At 38.4% G+C, this 13,685-nt stretch overlaps 1 protein-coding gene across 1 annotated transcript in view; it reads left to right on the top strand.

The window, feature by feature from the left end:
• The window catches only part of HSD17B12 (hydroxysteroid 17-beta dehydrogenase 12), a 91,696-nt gene that overhangs the window by 60,499 nt on the left and 17,512 nt on the right, over positions 1-13,685 (top strand). The window contains exons 5-7 of the mRNA XM_068945554.1: positions 2,058-2,122; positions 3,138-3,182; positions 13,386-13,420. Of these exons, the coding sequence (XP_068801655.1) occupies positions 2,058-2,122; positions 3,138-3,182; positions 13,386-13,420 (145 nt within the window). The remainder of the gene's footprint in view (positions 1-2,057; positions 2,123-3,137; positions 3,183-13,385; positions 13,421-13,685) is intronic.

Below are 13,685 nucleotides of genomic sequence, written 5' to 3' on the forward strand. Positions count from 1 at the left end.
AGAATGGCAACAAAGTGGGATCTGGTAGAAAATGATTACTGAATCTGGAAGGGTACATATCTAGCATCCAGTTTCTAGAAAGAGGTGTGAGTTGTGTAGAATTTCTGTAGCATGAGTCCCAAAATATACTGCTTTGGGAGGGAATCACCCAGGACTCTGCTGCAGTTCATAGCCAAAACCCTTTCCAGAGAGATGGACTAGAAAACAGTTTCATTTAGGATGATAAGGAAGAAAAAAATTTGGCTTACTCTTGTAATAGCAACATTAGAACTCTTTCCTTTTAACTCTTATCTCTTTCCAAATGTACTCAGTGTCTGCTGTGAGTTTGCCAACTCCCTGTTCTCATCAGGTCCTGAGATTTTTAAAGATTATTTAAAAGTTAAAATTTAAAACGCGTGACTAGGGGTTTCCATAAATGACGAAGAGATCTTGACTAAAAGAGCTGTCATTTGAGATGGTCACTGAATGAAGCTTGTGAACTTCTGCCAGAGTCTCTTCTATATGTTTCCTGCACTTTTTGAAAGATATTTAAGTATCAGGAGATATTCGGGTTGGATGTTAAAATGATAGCTTTGGGCAGAGGGGTAGAGGCTATTCTAAAAAAACAAAATGTACCAGCGTTCTTGGCCTTGTTTCTTGCTCCTCCATGTACACTCCTACCCTAGAGGTGAACAGCGTTGTTCAGTGTATATAGATAACAATTTAGGATTCTCTGGGGGATTCTCTGGGGTATAAGACACTATATAAATGTAAAATGTTACCACAGCAACCAAATGTCACAAGATTCACTTGTGTAAAATGAACAACACATACTTAGGAAACAGAGATCCCATTTGCTTGATTTTTTTTTTTTCCTGTCTCCATTTCAGTATGTTTTATTAAGTTCGAAGAAACGGAGACTACAGAGGAGCATTGTTTCCTAATGACATTAGAAGTTTTCCACTACTTGTGTTGAGACTAGAGAATGAATGTTTGTTTCATATCCGAGAGCAAAACCTTGCTGGTCTGAAGTGTTGCACTGCTTAAACCTGATTTTTTCAATTAATACACTCTGTTTTAAATACTGCCAATGGGAAGAGATTTCACAGATCTAAATAGTGTGTGTGTGTGGGGGGATGACCTAGGAGAACAGTTTGCTGTGGTAAATCTCTATATAATGAGTCTTTGAATACACAGTGAAAGTAAAACAGAAACCATTTTGAAAGGCAGATAATCTCTGTCAAACGCAGGCTGCTTAATGCACAAAGATTGTCATTAATGTGATTTCTCCTACGCTCCTAGTCGTGCCTTACACATGCCAGCCCAAGCTACTCCAGCTTTTTGGGGAAGCGCTTTCCCTGAGCAGCAGCAGTGTGTTGGCTATTGCTGCCATCTACTGTCCTGCCTGGAGCTTGGCTCCACTCTCCAGGGTGGCAAGGATTTGGCCATTTTGGCATATTTCCTTTCTAGGGCTCTCTTGAGCAAAAAGCAACATGCATGTTGCTTTTCACAGTAATTGATGACTGAAGAGGGTCATGTCAGGTGTCCCTAAGTGACCGTTAGCCTATGGGCCTTGGGATACATGGGGAAGGAAACAAATGTCCAAGAAAGTATTGAGGAAACTTGGTGGGATATTTTCTGATTTACTTATTTTTGGAAAAGACACTTGAACAGTTTCACATAATATGTTGCCAGGTACTGGAGGCTTTTCTTGAGCTTCAAGCTCCATTTGTGACTGCAGTACACTTGCACATTTAAACTGTGTACACTGACATCTCTAAAAGAAGGAAACGTTCTTCTACTGTGCTTTGAAAAGCAGTGAAAGATGGGTATGATGTACTAAATATGCAGGATTTAAACAGTCACTAATATTTACATGTTTAAAATGGTTTGCATATTCATTCTCGCTTTCCAGTTGCGTATGCAAGTGTATTTACAGATGAGGAAACTTGTTGCATTGAGCTAGAATGTTTTGACTGCAACTTTAAGGCTGTTACGCCGATTAATGAGAATCTTCAAGTATCAGAAGTTGGATATCATGCACCTGTTCTTGATGAAACTTCTTACTTCTGTTTCAGTCAACAATGTGGGAGTTTCATATGTTTATCCAGAATATTTTATTGATGTTCCAGACCTGGATAAGGTAAGTGTTTTGTGTTACCTTGATGTTCTCATTGCTAGCACTAAACAGTTAATGCATGTGACCAAAGATTTGGTGAAGATACCCTCTTAAACACAGTTTTCTAATTTTAAAATTAAGGGCTCAAAAAGCTAAGCGGTTTATCTATGCAACATAGCAAAATCCACATGATGGCATCCTAGGTTTTTGTCATGCTTTAATATATAAAATGATGTGCAGAGGAGTGTATATTTTGGACAGGTGCTCCGAGATATCTGAATTCCAGTCTTGTCTGTAATCTCATCTGGATGTTCTTGTACTCTTCTTAGCTTGTGAGGTATTTTTGGAAGAGAAGTAAGCTACATGAATGGAAGCTGTATGTTCTAGAACACTATTGTCAATCTTAAGTATACAATAGCTATTTTAAAATATGTCTTAATGTAGGAATGGTTTTGGTTTTACTGAGTATTTTGTAAACTCTAGGTTCAAACACTTTCACTGGTATCTGATTCTTTTTTTCCAAAAACCCCCCGCAGCTAACTTTGTCCATTGTGTTTTTATGCTTCTACTAAAGCATTAGTAGATGTAACTGTTCTTTTGGTTCATCTCCAAATAAGCTTCATAATACTTATCGGGGGGGGAAAAATGTATCTGATAAGTAAACTTTTAATATAAATGTTATAAAATGTTGAAGAATGAAACACAGTTGCGGAATGTTTCATTCTTAAGTTTTTGGCTTTTATCATCATGTGTAAAATACCAATTTATCATAGCTCAGAAATATTGCAGATACTATAAGAGCAGATATTGTTAATGTGATAGATCTGTGTTGTTTTTGATTAATAAGAATACTTTATTGAAGATAAAACTCAACTAAGAACAGCTCAGATTTTATTTGAAAGTCTGTCATTGCTTCTGATATTAAAGCAGGAAGGCAAGGGAGTAAAGGTGAATATATAAGCGTAAGGTTTAGCTTATCCTGGCACTTACAACAGGAAAAATTAATGTTGATCAAATAAACTCAAACTTTTTCTTGCAGACGATTGACAGAATGATTAACATTAACATCATGTCTGTTTGTAAGGTAAGTGCCCTGTTATCTCCACTTGTTCTTGAAGTTTTGCTAATTCAAAACCAATAAATACTTCAAATTCAGTTGTTGGAATGAATTGGCTTCACCTATTGGAACACAATTCATTTGTATCTTAAGTAATATAAAGGTTATTCTTTTATCAGTCTTTTCTCTGATCATGTTACTTGAAAGATGATTTGTTGTAAAGATATTAACTATTTACAAGACCAAGATGTGTACACAAAACACTTGATGCTCCTTCATGCTCTTTATTTTAGTCCTTCTTGTAAATCTTTAATTTTTCTCCGCCCATATCCATGTTTCTCGGGGTATGCACCCTAACGTCTGCCTATATGTCTATGGATTCTTTTGTTTTCATTTTTTTTGCGGGCTGCTGTGAGGGAGCCCTTAAATACTTTCTGTGAAATACCTAAGCAAGAAGGAAACCCACATTCATAGAAGTCTGCAGTAACTTTTGAAGTAAAATTACTTTCTTTTTTGATGTTTAAACTGAACTTTTTTATTGGATAGTAGTTAATGTGACTTGAGTCTAAAGCATGTCACTGTTTCCTTATTTTGTTAAAACGAGGTCCATTTAAAAAATGTTCTACCTAGTATTTTAAAGTTATAATGTTAGTAAGGGGGGAATAGCAGCTGCTTATGTGGTGTAGGAAGTCAATTAGTGTGTTACACAAGAATGCTGAAGAAGCTCCTTGTGATTATTTGCTGCTAACCTTAACTTTCTCTTCCTGTGTGTAAAAGGCTTGCATCTCCAGTAGCTTAGGGTTTACTTGCCTTGAAGCCAAACTGTTAGGTGTTTTGAAGCGGGCTTGAAAGATTTGACTTTCTTGCATCTGCTCTGATTAGGTAGAATAACTTAATCTAGCACAGTGCTGTCAAGGAGTCTAACTGTGGTCATTTTTTTCCTGTGTGGAGGCACAGGGCCCCTTCTGTAAGATTTTCCCACATAATTAAAGCTTAAGCAAAATGGTGAAAAATGCAGCCCTTGCACGACTGAATGGGATAGTTGATATCAAGTTGCTGCTGCTAACTCATTTTTGGAATGACTTTGCTTGTGCCAAAATTAGAAATGTTACACCAGTAGTTCTCCAACCTCTCTTCTACTTGAAAATGACCACTAGCCTGGCAAGCAGTGGTGGTAGTGGCCTGGAATGTATCATGGCCCATGGTGTATGGTCCACTCCCGAAAGACTTTCACCAGAGAAATCAGTTATTAATGAGCGTCTCTGTAAACATTTCTCTGTAGAACTCACTTAGGCTTTTTTTCAAGTTAACTTAGCTATACAAGCTGCAAATGTGAAGACGTTTTGTGTAACGCAAATGCCCTTAGCTGGAGCTTAGTGCAGTCAGAAGGATGCCTCTTTGAAGGTGTGACAGCTGTGCTGGGCCAGCAGGGGGAGTGCATTATTAAAGAATTTGGGGTGCCTCTCCGTTAGGAAGCATTTTGTTCAAGTAGGGAAGTTATGGTTGAATTACTTAACATATATTTCTGAAAATGGTAGAATGGAACAAGGTTATGCCTAAGAAAGATACAGCCAGAGCATGTTATTTTCCAGAAGGAACTAGTATTGTTTTGTGGCTCCAGTCTTCATGTCTGATCAGCAGTGTTCAACTGTTAAGTTAACATAGTAGTCATACACCACCTTTTCTGTTAAAACTTGCGGTGTGTCAGCCTCTTCACATTACAATGCGCTTGTCTTCCCACATGTAAAAATGTATGGAATATTTAGTTGTTGTGAGTCTAGTGTGTGTGATAGTATTTTCTTTTTCCTTTCATTTCAACACTTTTTTTTCTTGACTGTGAAGAGCTTCCGATACTGGGTATAAATCGGAGTTTGAGCATAAGTTTCCAGGCTTGAAAATGTTGCTCCTGCATGAGGCTGTTGTGTAATTAAACAGTAGGCATGCCAGATGCTTACTGTTTTGGGGAGAGGAGCACATTAGAGAGATGTACCATCTGTAAGTCTTTTTTGCAGGAGAACCTGTAGAACTAGAGAGTCATGGTAGGAAAAAATAAGTTTAGGATGAATTTGTGCATCCTTTCTCTTAGTCACAGGATTGCATCCTAAAAATCTAGTAATAGTATTTTATGTTGCTATCACATTGTACACAGGGGTACAAGTTTGTCTATTTAAATAAAAGTTCCCTCCTTGTCTTGGGACAGAAGAGTGCTAGGTTCTAAGGAGACAAAGGTCTGCTGAAGAGATGAATGTACAGGAGATGCGAAGCAGTTTCTGCTGGTGCCTGTGCTGGCTCTGCTCGCTGTATCTCAGGATCCTCACCAGAGGTACTGCCTCAAGGGCCTGCTATCGTACTCTGGGACGTTGCCTTGCCTCTGGGACAAAATCACCTCAGCGCTCAAAAGGTGATGAAATCCCCTATCCTCTCAGTAGCCTACTCTGTGTGCCACCAGCCACACCTCTGGACACTGTAACTCTTCTGGTTCTGGCACTGATGTCAAACGCATCAGCTTCTATTTCAGCTAAAACACTCCTTACGCTTAAAGTGGAGAAGTTGCGATATTCAGCACGGTTTGGTTCTGCAAGAACCTTAAGGGCTGTTTTGTTACCACATACGTAAGCCTTTGTAAGGGTAATGCTCCCTCATCCCTTACCTCTTGACCCCTCGTGTGTGTGTGTGTTTGGAAGTTCACTCATTTTGCTAGGAATTGTGCGTCATTTAAAAGTTCCCATCTCAATCTTGCAGATAATTTATCACCCTGATCTGTTGTGCTCTTTAACCCTTTCCCAACCTCAGATGTCTAATGCAGTGGAACTTTGCCTGATGTTTGAGGACTCTTTCCTGTCAGAGCTTTTAAATGTGTTTGTTTCCCAAAATTCTGTTCCCAGAATTCAAAGCACCACTTAAACCACTGAAGACAAGCTACCTAAAATCATGTAGTGCACTTTGGAAATCTCACCTCTTGGTGAGATTTTTTTTTAAAAGAAAAAAGAAAAAACCCAACAGATTCTTTAAGCTCTCCTGGAGACATCTTATTTTTACGGTGATGCAACAGTGCAGAAGTTGTTCTGTTCTCCATGTGCTGAACAAAACAAGTGCCGTGGGTTCTGATGCCATAAATAGAATGAAGAATTTGTTTGTGGTATCTTCTCAAGAAAGCTTGAGACTTAATGTGGCCTTATACAAGGACTGAGTTGATGAGTACATGAGGAAGAAGATGGGTAGTAAGCGAAGTTTCACGGTTCCTGTCACAATTTCACCTTGAGCTCCTGGGGGAGATTAAAAAACCCTACATTTTCAATAACTGCTGGTGGCAGTTCAAGTAACATCAGTTTGTACTATAATTGTTAGTGCTTCTTTCTATTGAGACCCAGACTAAACATCATTCTGACTTGGTTTATTGAAAGTCAGAAGTCCTTCACTAACTAGCAAGTGTTGACGAGCCAAGGTTATAGTTACTGCCTATTGTTTTTGTCTATAGTTCCTTTGAATCAGCTGCATCTGCCTCCGTGAATTCACCTTTGTATGCTGCAGCCCTTGGTTTCAGCTGAACAAACAACTAAACTTGATTTGACTGGATTAATATACTGAAAGCTAAAGATGCCAGACTTGCTGTCCAGAGGAAAAAATGGCTAGATAATGAGCGTAGAGAACACTCTCTCATACTTTTGGGAGCACTTCTTTCTCCTTTGGAAGTTGCAAGAGATACTTAGTACATGAGAAATAGTAGGTATGTTATTTCTGTTTGCAGCATCACAATATGCTAATTGCATTGGGAGTGAGGCGTAAGCTGGTGTTCTTCTGAAAAATGAGTAGGACTAAATAGTTGAGGGGAGTGCTGGCTTAACGGTTGATTAAGCAAGGAGCTGAGTTGGTTTGGAAGCTATTATGTTATAGAAGGAATGCAAATTGCAGGTTTACAGGCCAGGGTTTGGTTGGAAAATGGCATTAATGGAGAAAGGGGGAGAGTATGTTACATTTACATACATGCATTAGTGTCTGTGCTAATCTTTACCTTGATCACCTTATGTCTTATACTGAGAGTCAGATACAAAAGGGTACTAGGCCTATAAGATCAAGAATTTTTGATTGCTGTGTTTGAGAAGCTTATTTGCTTAAGACTTCAGAATACATAAATATTCCGTGCTGAACTGAGAAAGATCTAGTGTCAGCTACCCTCTTAATGGAAGAGGAAGGAAAGGTGGATTATAACCAAGCAGTGAATATAGTGTCAGCTACCCTCTTAATGGAAGAGGAAGGAAAGGTGGATTATAACCAAGCAGTGAATACTAGACAGGACAAGGGAGTAACTCTAGACAGTACCTATAAAGCCTAGAACTATGAATAAAAAAAATCCAAAGTGGGAAGGGGTAGAAGAAGCTAGTATATTTGAGAAAGCGAGGGGGTAATATTCCTTTGCACAGACCTGTGCATAGAAGAAAGAAGCTGAGGAGCAATAATGCTGAAAGACAGTCAGGAAATTCCATCTCTTCCATGTTCAGATGGATTAGTGCAACCTAATACCGCATCTGTAAAGGTGACTTATCAGAAATCGGATGACAGTTGATTGTGCCCTGGTGGAACCATGTATGAACTATTGTATTTGCCATGTCAGGGAAAGGATAGTAAGTAAAGCATAATTCTAAGAAGCTGTAGCACTGACTTGTGAGAAGACATCAGTGTGTGTGTGTATATATTTTTCCTAGTCAAGAGGTTTCTTTTCACTTATTTTCAAAGTTATAATCATCGGGGTGGGGGGGAAGAGAACAATTTAGTAAAGTACATAATAAAATCAATAAGTTTGTAATGGACAGAGGTACAGTTGCCAGTACTTGGAAGAAGAGCAAGTGTTCTGTGAAGGTGATCATGAATGTCATTCACATGGTCCGGAGGGAGAAATTAGAAGCTGCAGTTTCCTGCCTTGCTGACTTGGAACCTAAGAGCACTGTGCGCAGGAAGATGAGACAAAGGAAATGTAGCTGTGGTGGTTGCTTTCCAGCAGTGGTGAGGGAAGCACTTGGGATTTTTCTTCAAGCTATGGATAACTTGGTGAAGTTTAGGAAAGTCTGGAACGCTGAAGCTTTTTGTAGATCTGGAGTTGAGACAAATACACATTCCAAGTCTTGAAAAGAGAAAGTTCAGCCTTATTTGAGCAGTCCTCCCTACATAAAGGGGAAAAAAGCTTATTTTAGCTTTCCCTTTTGAGATGGACTCTGAAATTTTGAGACTTTCAATGGAGAAAACTTTCTACTAAAAATATATTTGCTGAAAGGCAAGTAACTGAAGATGCTCGAGGCTCACAGCATGTTAAGTTGGTAGTTCCCTTGAATGTCTTGTTCCTTTCTGGTTACTGACCTTGCTGCATAGATTTTTGCATCAGTTTCTGTTGAATTAACTTCAGTTTTGCTTGTAAGTTTTCACAAAAATACCATTCTTGTTCAGCTTGTGGTATGAGATGTGTTAAGAAATTGAGAGATGCCTTATAAAGCCTTAGTTGTAGGTACTTAATTAAATTGATCATGGAAGTTATTTTTGTAGTGCATGCGTGCAGTTCTGCATTTATTTTAGGAGGAAGGACTGCATTCAGCAGTGGCATAGGCACAGTGCCATTTTAACTATTTGTTAAATGGCCAGTGCTCTTGGGAACCTGTGAGAATCCTCTGCCTAGGCACCATGAATTATCTTACAGTAGCAATCATGTTTTTGTGCATGTGTGGGTGCACTCATTGGGATTTGTTCATCTTTAAAAAATTATATTGCTTCTAGCTTTTGTAACTTCATCCTAGATTAGCTAAAAAAAAATCTTTCGGATTTTATTTGCAAAGTAACAAAGTAAAAATCTTGTCCAAGTTCTCTAGCTTCATCATTTGTAGTGTATAGGCTTAATTCCAGAGCATTGTCTTTTGAAAGTGAAGAGTGACTTGTAGTCATAACATCTTACCATAGAATAATTTGCTTTTAATGAGAGTCGTGGTATTAAGTTTCTGACTTTACCTAACAGTTATCGTTCACATCTTATGCATCACATACGTTTGCATTTCTACATCAACTTTTCCTACAGTTTATAGTAACTTGAGTGAATATCATTTTTGAGATATTTTAAACTTCAAAAATGATTATTCTTTGCCTAAGATTGCTTGGGTCAGAATGAGAAAGGACTACAAACTTGGTGAGCACTAAGACTGAGAGAATTTTTTCGGAGTAAAAAACAACTGGAAATAGATTGCTATAACTTCAAACTATATATTGGTCCTTTAACAGGAGCTTTAAATGTATTGCCCATTTTAGAACATAAATCTAGCCATGTGGCTGTGTACTTTTGTATCTGAAGCAGGAGCTTCTCTTCCTTAGACTGAAAGTGGGGTTCCTTTTTTTTCCAAACTTAAAAGGTGGAAGATAGGTCTAGAACAGAAGAATGCGCAATACCACTTGCATGCTGTACCAGTGTTTGCAAGCATGTAGTAAATGCTGTTGCAGATTCGTGGACATCAAGAAGTGACAGTTGCCTTTAAAAGAATGATGAAATGCTTTGTAATGAATCTCTGCCTGAAATCAGCAATTTGTGGTGAGCATCCTGGAACTGATGAGTTACAGGACTAGTTGTGAAAGAAGTTGATTTAAAAATAACACAGCCCTTGTCCTTTTTGTCTGCCAAAACAAAGCAACTATACTCGAAACTCTGTGGTAGCAGTAATTAGTGTTTTACATGCGTATGTGTGAAATCAGTTTAGAGAAGGGGAGAGAGAAAAGCAAATCTACCACCACTTTCATGGTTGTGTGTTAAGCGTAACTTCTTACCAGACTACATATAACTTAAAGAATTGGCAACTTCTAGCATCAAGACGACTGTTCCAAACAAATCCATCACACGCTCACTCATGTTCTTTCTTTCTGAAAGCTTGAGTATTTCCTTTGAGCTGGCAGTCTTTATGTAGCATCTAGCTACTCTATCTGAGATTATCTGTGTTTAAGCAGAGGTCAGAACCTTCAGTCTTGGGAATGCTCATGGTTTCAACTTCAGCTAAAGTATTGCTGTAGAAACCAGCAGTTTATTCAGAAATGTTTGGAAGAGAAAAACTGAGTTCAGTAATCACTGACTGAAGGCCTTCCTGTTAGTGTTCTCTATCATTCCCAACCTCTCCTTTAGGTTGTGTTCCACTTTATTCTTTTCTTAGATTACCTTTAGAGGAAGGAGCCCTACCAGAGTTCTTGTGTGTCCTATGTGCCAGTCCTCCTCGACTCAGCCTTACAATGCTTTGCATTTATTAAATACAGCCTACTACAAAACTGACCTAGCTAAAACTTGGTTCCTTTTCTGGGAAACACTGAATATTTTTTAATTCCAGATCTGATTGTTGTTGAACTATCTATTACATAAGGAGCACAAACTGTGCTCCTGTGTGTCTGTGACTTATACATTTGCCAGATGATCTGAATGAATGTGCCCAAGGAATGCTTTGCTAGCACTTTTGCAATAGTGTTCTTGCACTGTGGAAACAGTCTTAGTATGGACTTGACCCGATGAGAAGACACTGACACTAGGAAGCTGCCTTCTGTTTTATTCTTTTACAAATTAGTATCTTTACTATAGATAAAGATATTAAATATTGGTATATCTCTTCACAGGTCACAAGATGTTTAAAAAAAAAACAAAAAAACCCAAGCCCAAAAAACCCCAAAACACACAGATAGGAAAAACAGTTTTATGCCATTTCATAAACTTCTGAAGTTCTCTAAGTACCCATTTTAATGGAAAACATATGCAGGTGGTGTTCAGTATTACCAATTTTGTCAGCTTTTTTTACTGTGGTGGGGCAGAAAACATTGTCTTCCTGTCCAGCTGAAGTTTAGCTATATTGTTGCATATTTTTCTGTGCTCCCCTTTAGATATCAGTAGTAACCAGCAGTTATATAAATCGGAGCTAAGTTAGTGCTGCTTGGTGGTGGATTGCAATTTGAATTCAGACCATAAATGCATTTCTTTGGACTTATGACGAGGTTTCAGACACGTGGTCCCTTCTGCATTTCAATGGGAGATCCTGTACTGTTTTTTTTTTTTTCAGACTGTTTCTTGGCTGCCTAAGTGAGGGCAACTGCAATCCATGTCCGCATGTCAATCTATGGAGACGACATGCAGCATTACACTGGCCTGACAAGCAAGAAACAGTGTGCTGCTCTTTGCCAAGCAATCTGTGGTAAAGATCATGTAGCTTGCACAAGATAAGAGATCTGCCAGTCTTGATAACTAGCCCAAATCATTCTTTATCCTTTAATATTAAGAGAATAGTTTTTTCACATCTGTATGACATGTTAGTATGTGGAAAAAGCTCTTGTGTACTAGGACTTAACATGGGGTTTTTTTGAAGCTCTATCAGTTCTGTTTAACTTGGAGATGTTTACCACCTCTGAAAACTTTGTTTGACTTCTAGGGGCAGCACTAGGAATTAAATATGTCACAGCCTACTGTGTGAAAGTAAGATCCATTCAACTCCTGAATGTACAGTCCCTTATTGAAGCTGTCAAGTAGCATGTCTGATGGCAGAAGCTATTCTTAATGAGAAATGCCAGTAAAATGCAGAATACTGCCCTTCTGTACCCCTTTTGGTGTGCGAACTATGATCAACTGAACGTGTTTCCTTTTGTGATATTTTTTCCCACTTTTTTCCCCACTTTATTTATAATAAAACCATATTCAACCATATGCAAGAGCTAATGCAATGGTGATGCTAATGTGAGTAGCTTGTTGTAATAGTAAGTCAAATTTGTTTCCTTTTAATAAAATATTTACAGGTTTTTATGCTCCTGCAACTTGTGTATGCTGTTTTCTCACATGACTCAAATGTCATGTGTAAAGCCCTCAAGGTAATTTAGTTTCAGTAGGAGGTATGATTGCATTTAGATGTGATTTATATTCTATTACCCTCTTCTTTTGTTAAGAAGTTTGAAACGCGTTTTATTTTAAGGATATGAAAAGTGATAGGAATTTTTATTTCTTGTCTGGCCTGTGATATGACATGTAGTAGGGCAGGATGGAGGCAGCATTGTGGTTGGTGCAAGCTGAACTTTAAAAACAGTGTTATTTCTATAGGCAGAAATTTTGGATGGAAATCAATTCTTTTTTTTAGTACTAATTACTGTCATCCTTAGATATCTATTTCATGCTGTAATTACAAATTTGGATCAATGCGTGATTTATTTCCCTTTTCAGAGCCACTCCTAAAGAAATCTGTCTGCAGCTGGGAAGTTTGTTTTAAGATTACTGCTTTGTAGAGTTCTTGAACTAGGTTGTAAATGGTTTGCTCAAGTCATAGTGAAGGTAGCAGTTTCAGAGCATTGGGGAAGTTTGCCTGGCTATTCTCCTCATGGGGATGTAGCATCTGTGTTACCAAGGAGGAGTAGTTTTGGGTGTTAGATGCCTTTTTTCATGTAACACAGTGTTTGTACTAAGTTGCTGAGAAGCTATGACTGTTCAGAAGTTTATACTGAAACAGTGAACTTTGTAAACTTTTTCGGTGTATGTATTGCAATAGTACTCATCTTTACACAAAGGCCATGCCTGGTCAGAAGTGAACTAAACTTGTTTTGATTAGTTTCCAGTAAGTAACTACTTTTATTATGTTAATTCTAGTAAGCTTTAATAATGTGTGTGTCCTACAGTAAAGGAGATTTATCTGTGAAGTAAGATACACCGGCTGATTTATCAAAGCTGGAATACTTGTCTTTACTGGTTCGTTCTGTCCAGTGTTTGTGCTGCTTCACAATTTCTGAATTGCTGGTTTTAAGTTTTTTTTAAAAAAAAAAAAAAAAAAAAAGCTGGGGTGTGTTGGATTTTGTCCTGAGTCTTGACAGAAGTGAGAACTTTAGTCAGGCTTGAGAAATATAGATGCCCTTCTGGGGGAGAACATTCGTACACGTACTATTAAAACGCTGATTTAATGTTCTTTAGAAATCATGCTGGCTGCAGAGTGGTGAAGACACTCGTATTTACTCTAATTGTGCTTGTGTTACTAGCTGGATCAGTTCACCAGATTCAGTGCATATATCACTTGACAGAGCCAAGTTATCCAGGTAGAATAAAAATAAACTGCCTACGCAAAGTATGGTCTCTGCTTCCCAAGCCTTGGTTGGGGTGGAGGGGGTGGCAGCTGCTTCTGGGAGGAAGGGAGGCTTCCCTCGTTCTGTAGCTGTCTGGTGTCTGCCTTCCCAGCCATCACGAATGTTTTCTTTCTGCAGATGACACGATTGGTGCTGCCCAGCATGCTGGAAAGGTGAGTCACACTAACACTATCCAGACAAAGTCATCATTATTTATAGGGGAGAATCCTTTCTTGAAAAATTCATTACTGTGACTAATCAGTCCAGTCTCCATGTTTTAATGGCAGAGTAATGCTGGGTGAGTCACGCTGATGGTGCATGAATCATCAGACGGTGGAAGCCTTTTCCACTCGATTCCCTTTTTATTTTTCCTCTCCCTTCTCCACTGTTGTGGTGATTCCTTTTAAAACAGAATTAAAAAGCCTGTCTGACTCATCA

Source organism: Struthio camelus, chromosome 5 (assembly GCF_040807025.1).
Source record: "Struthio camelus isolate bStrCam1 chromosome 5, bStrCam1.hap1, whole genome shotgun sequence".
NCBI lineage: Eukaryota > Metazoa > Chordata > Aves > Struthioniformes > Struthionidae > Struthio > Struthio camelus.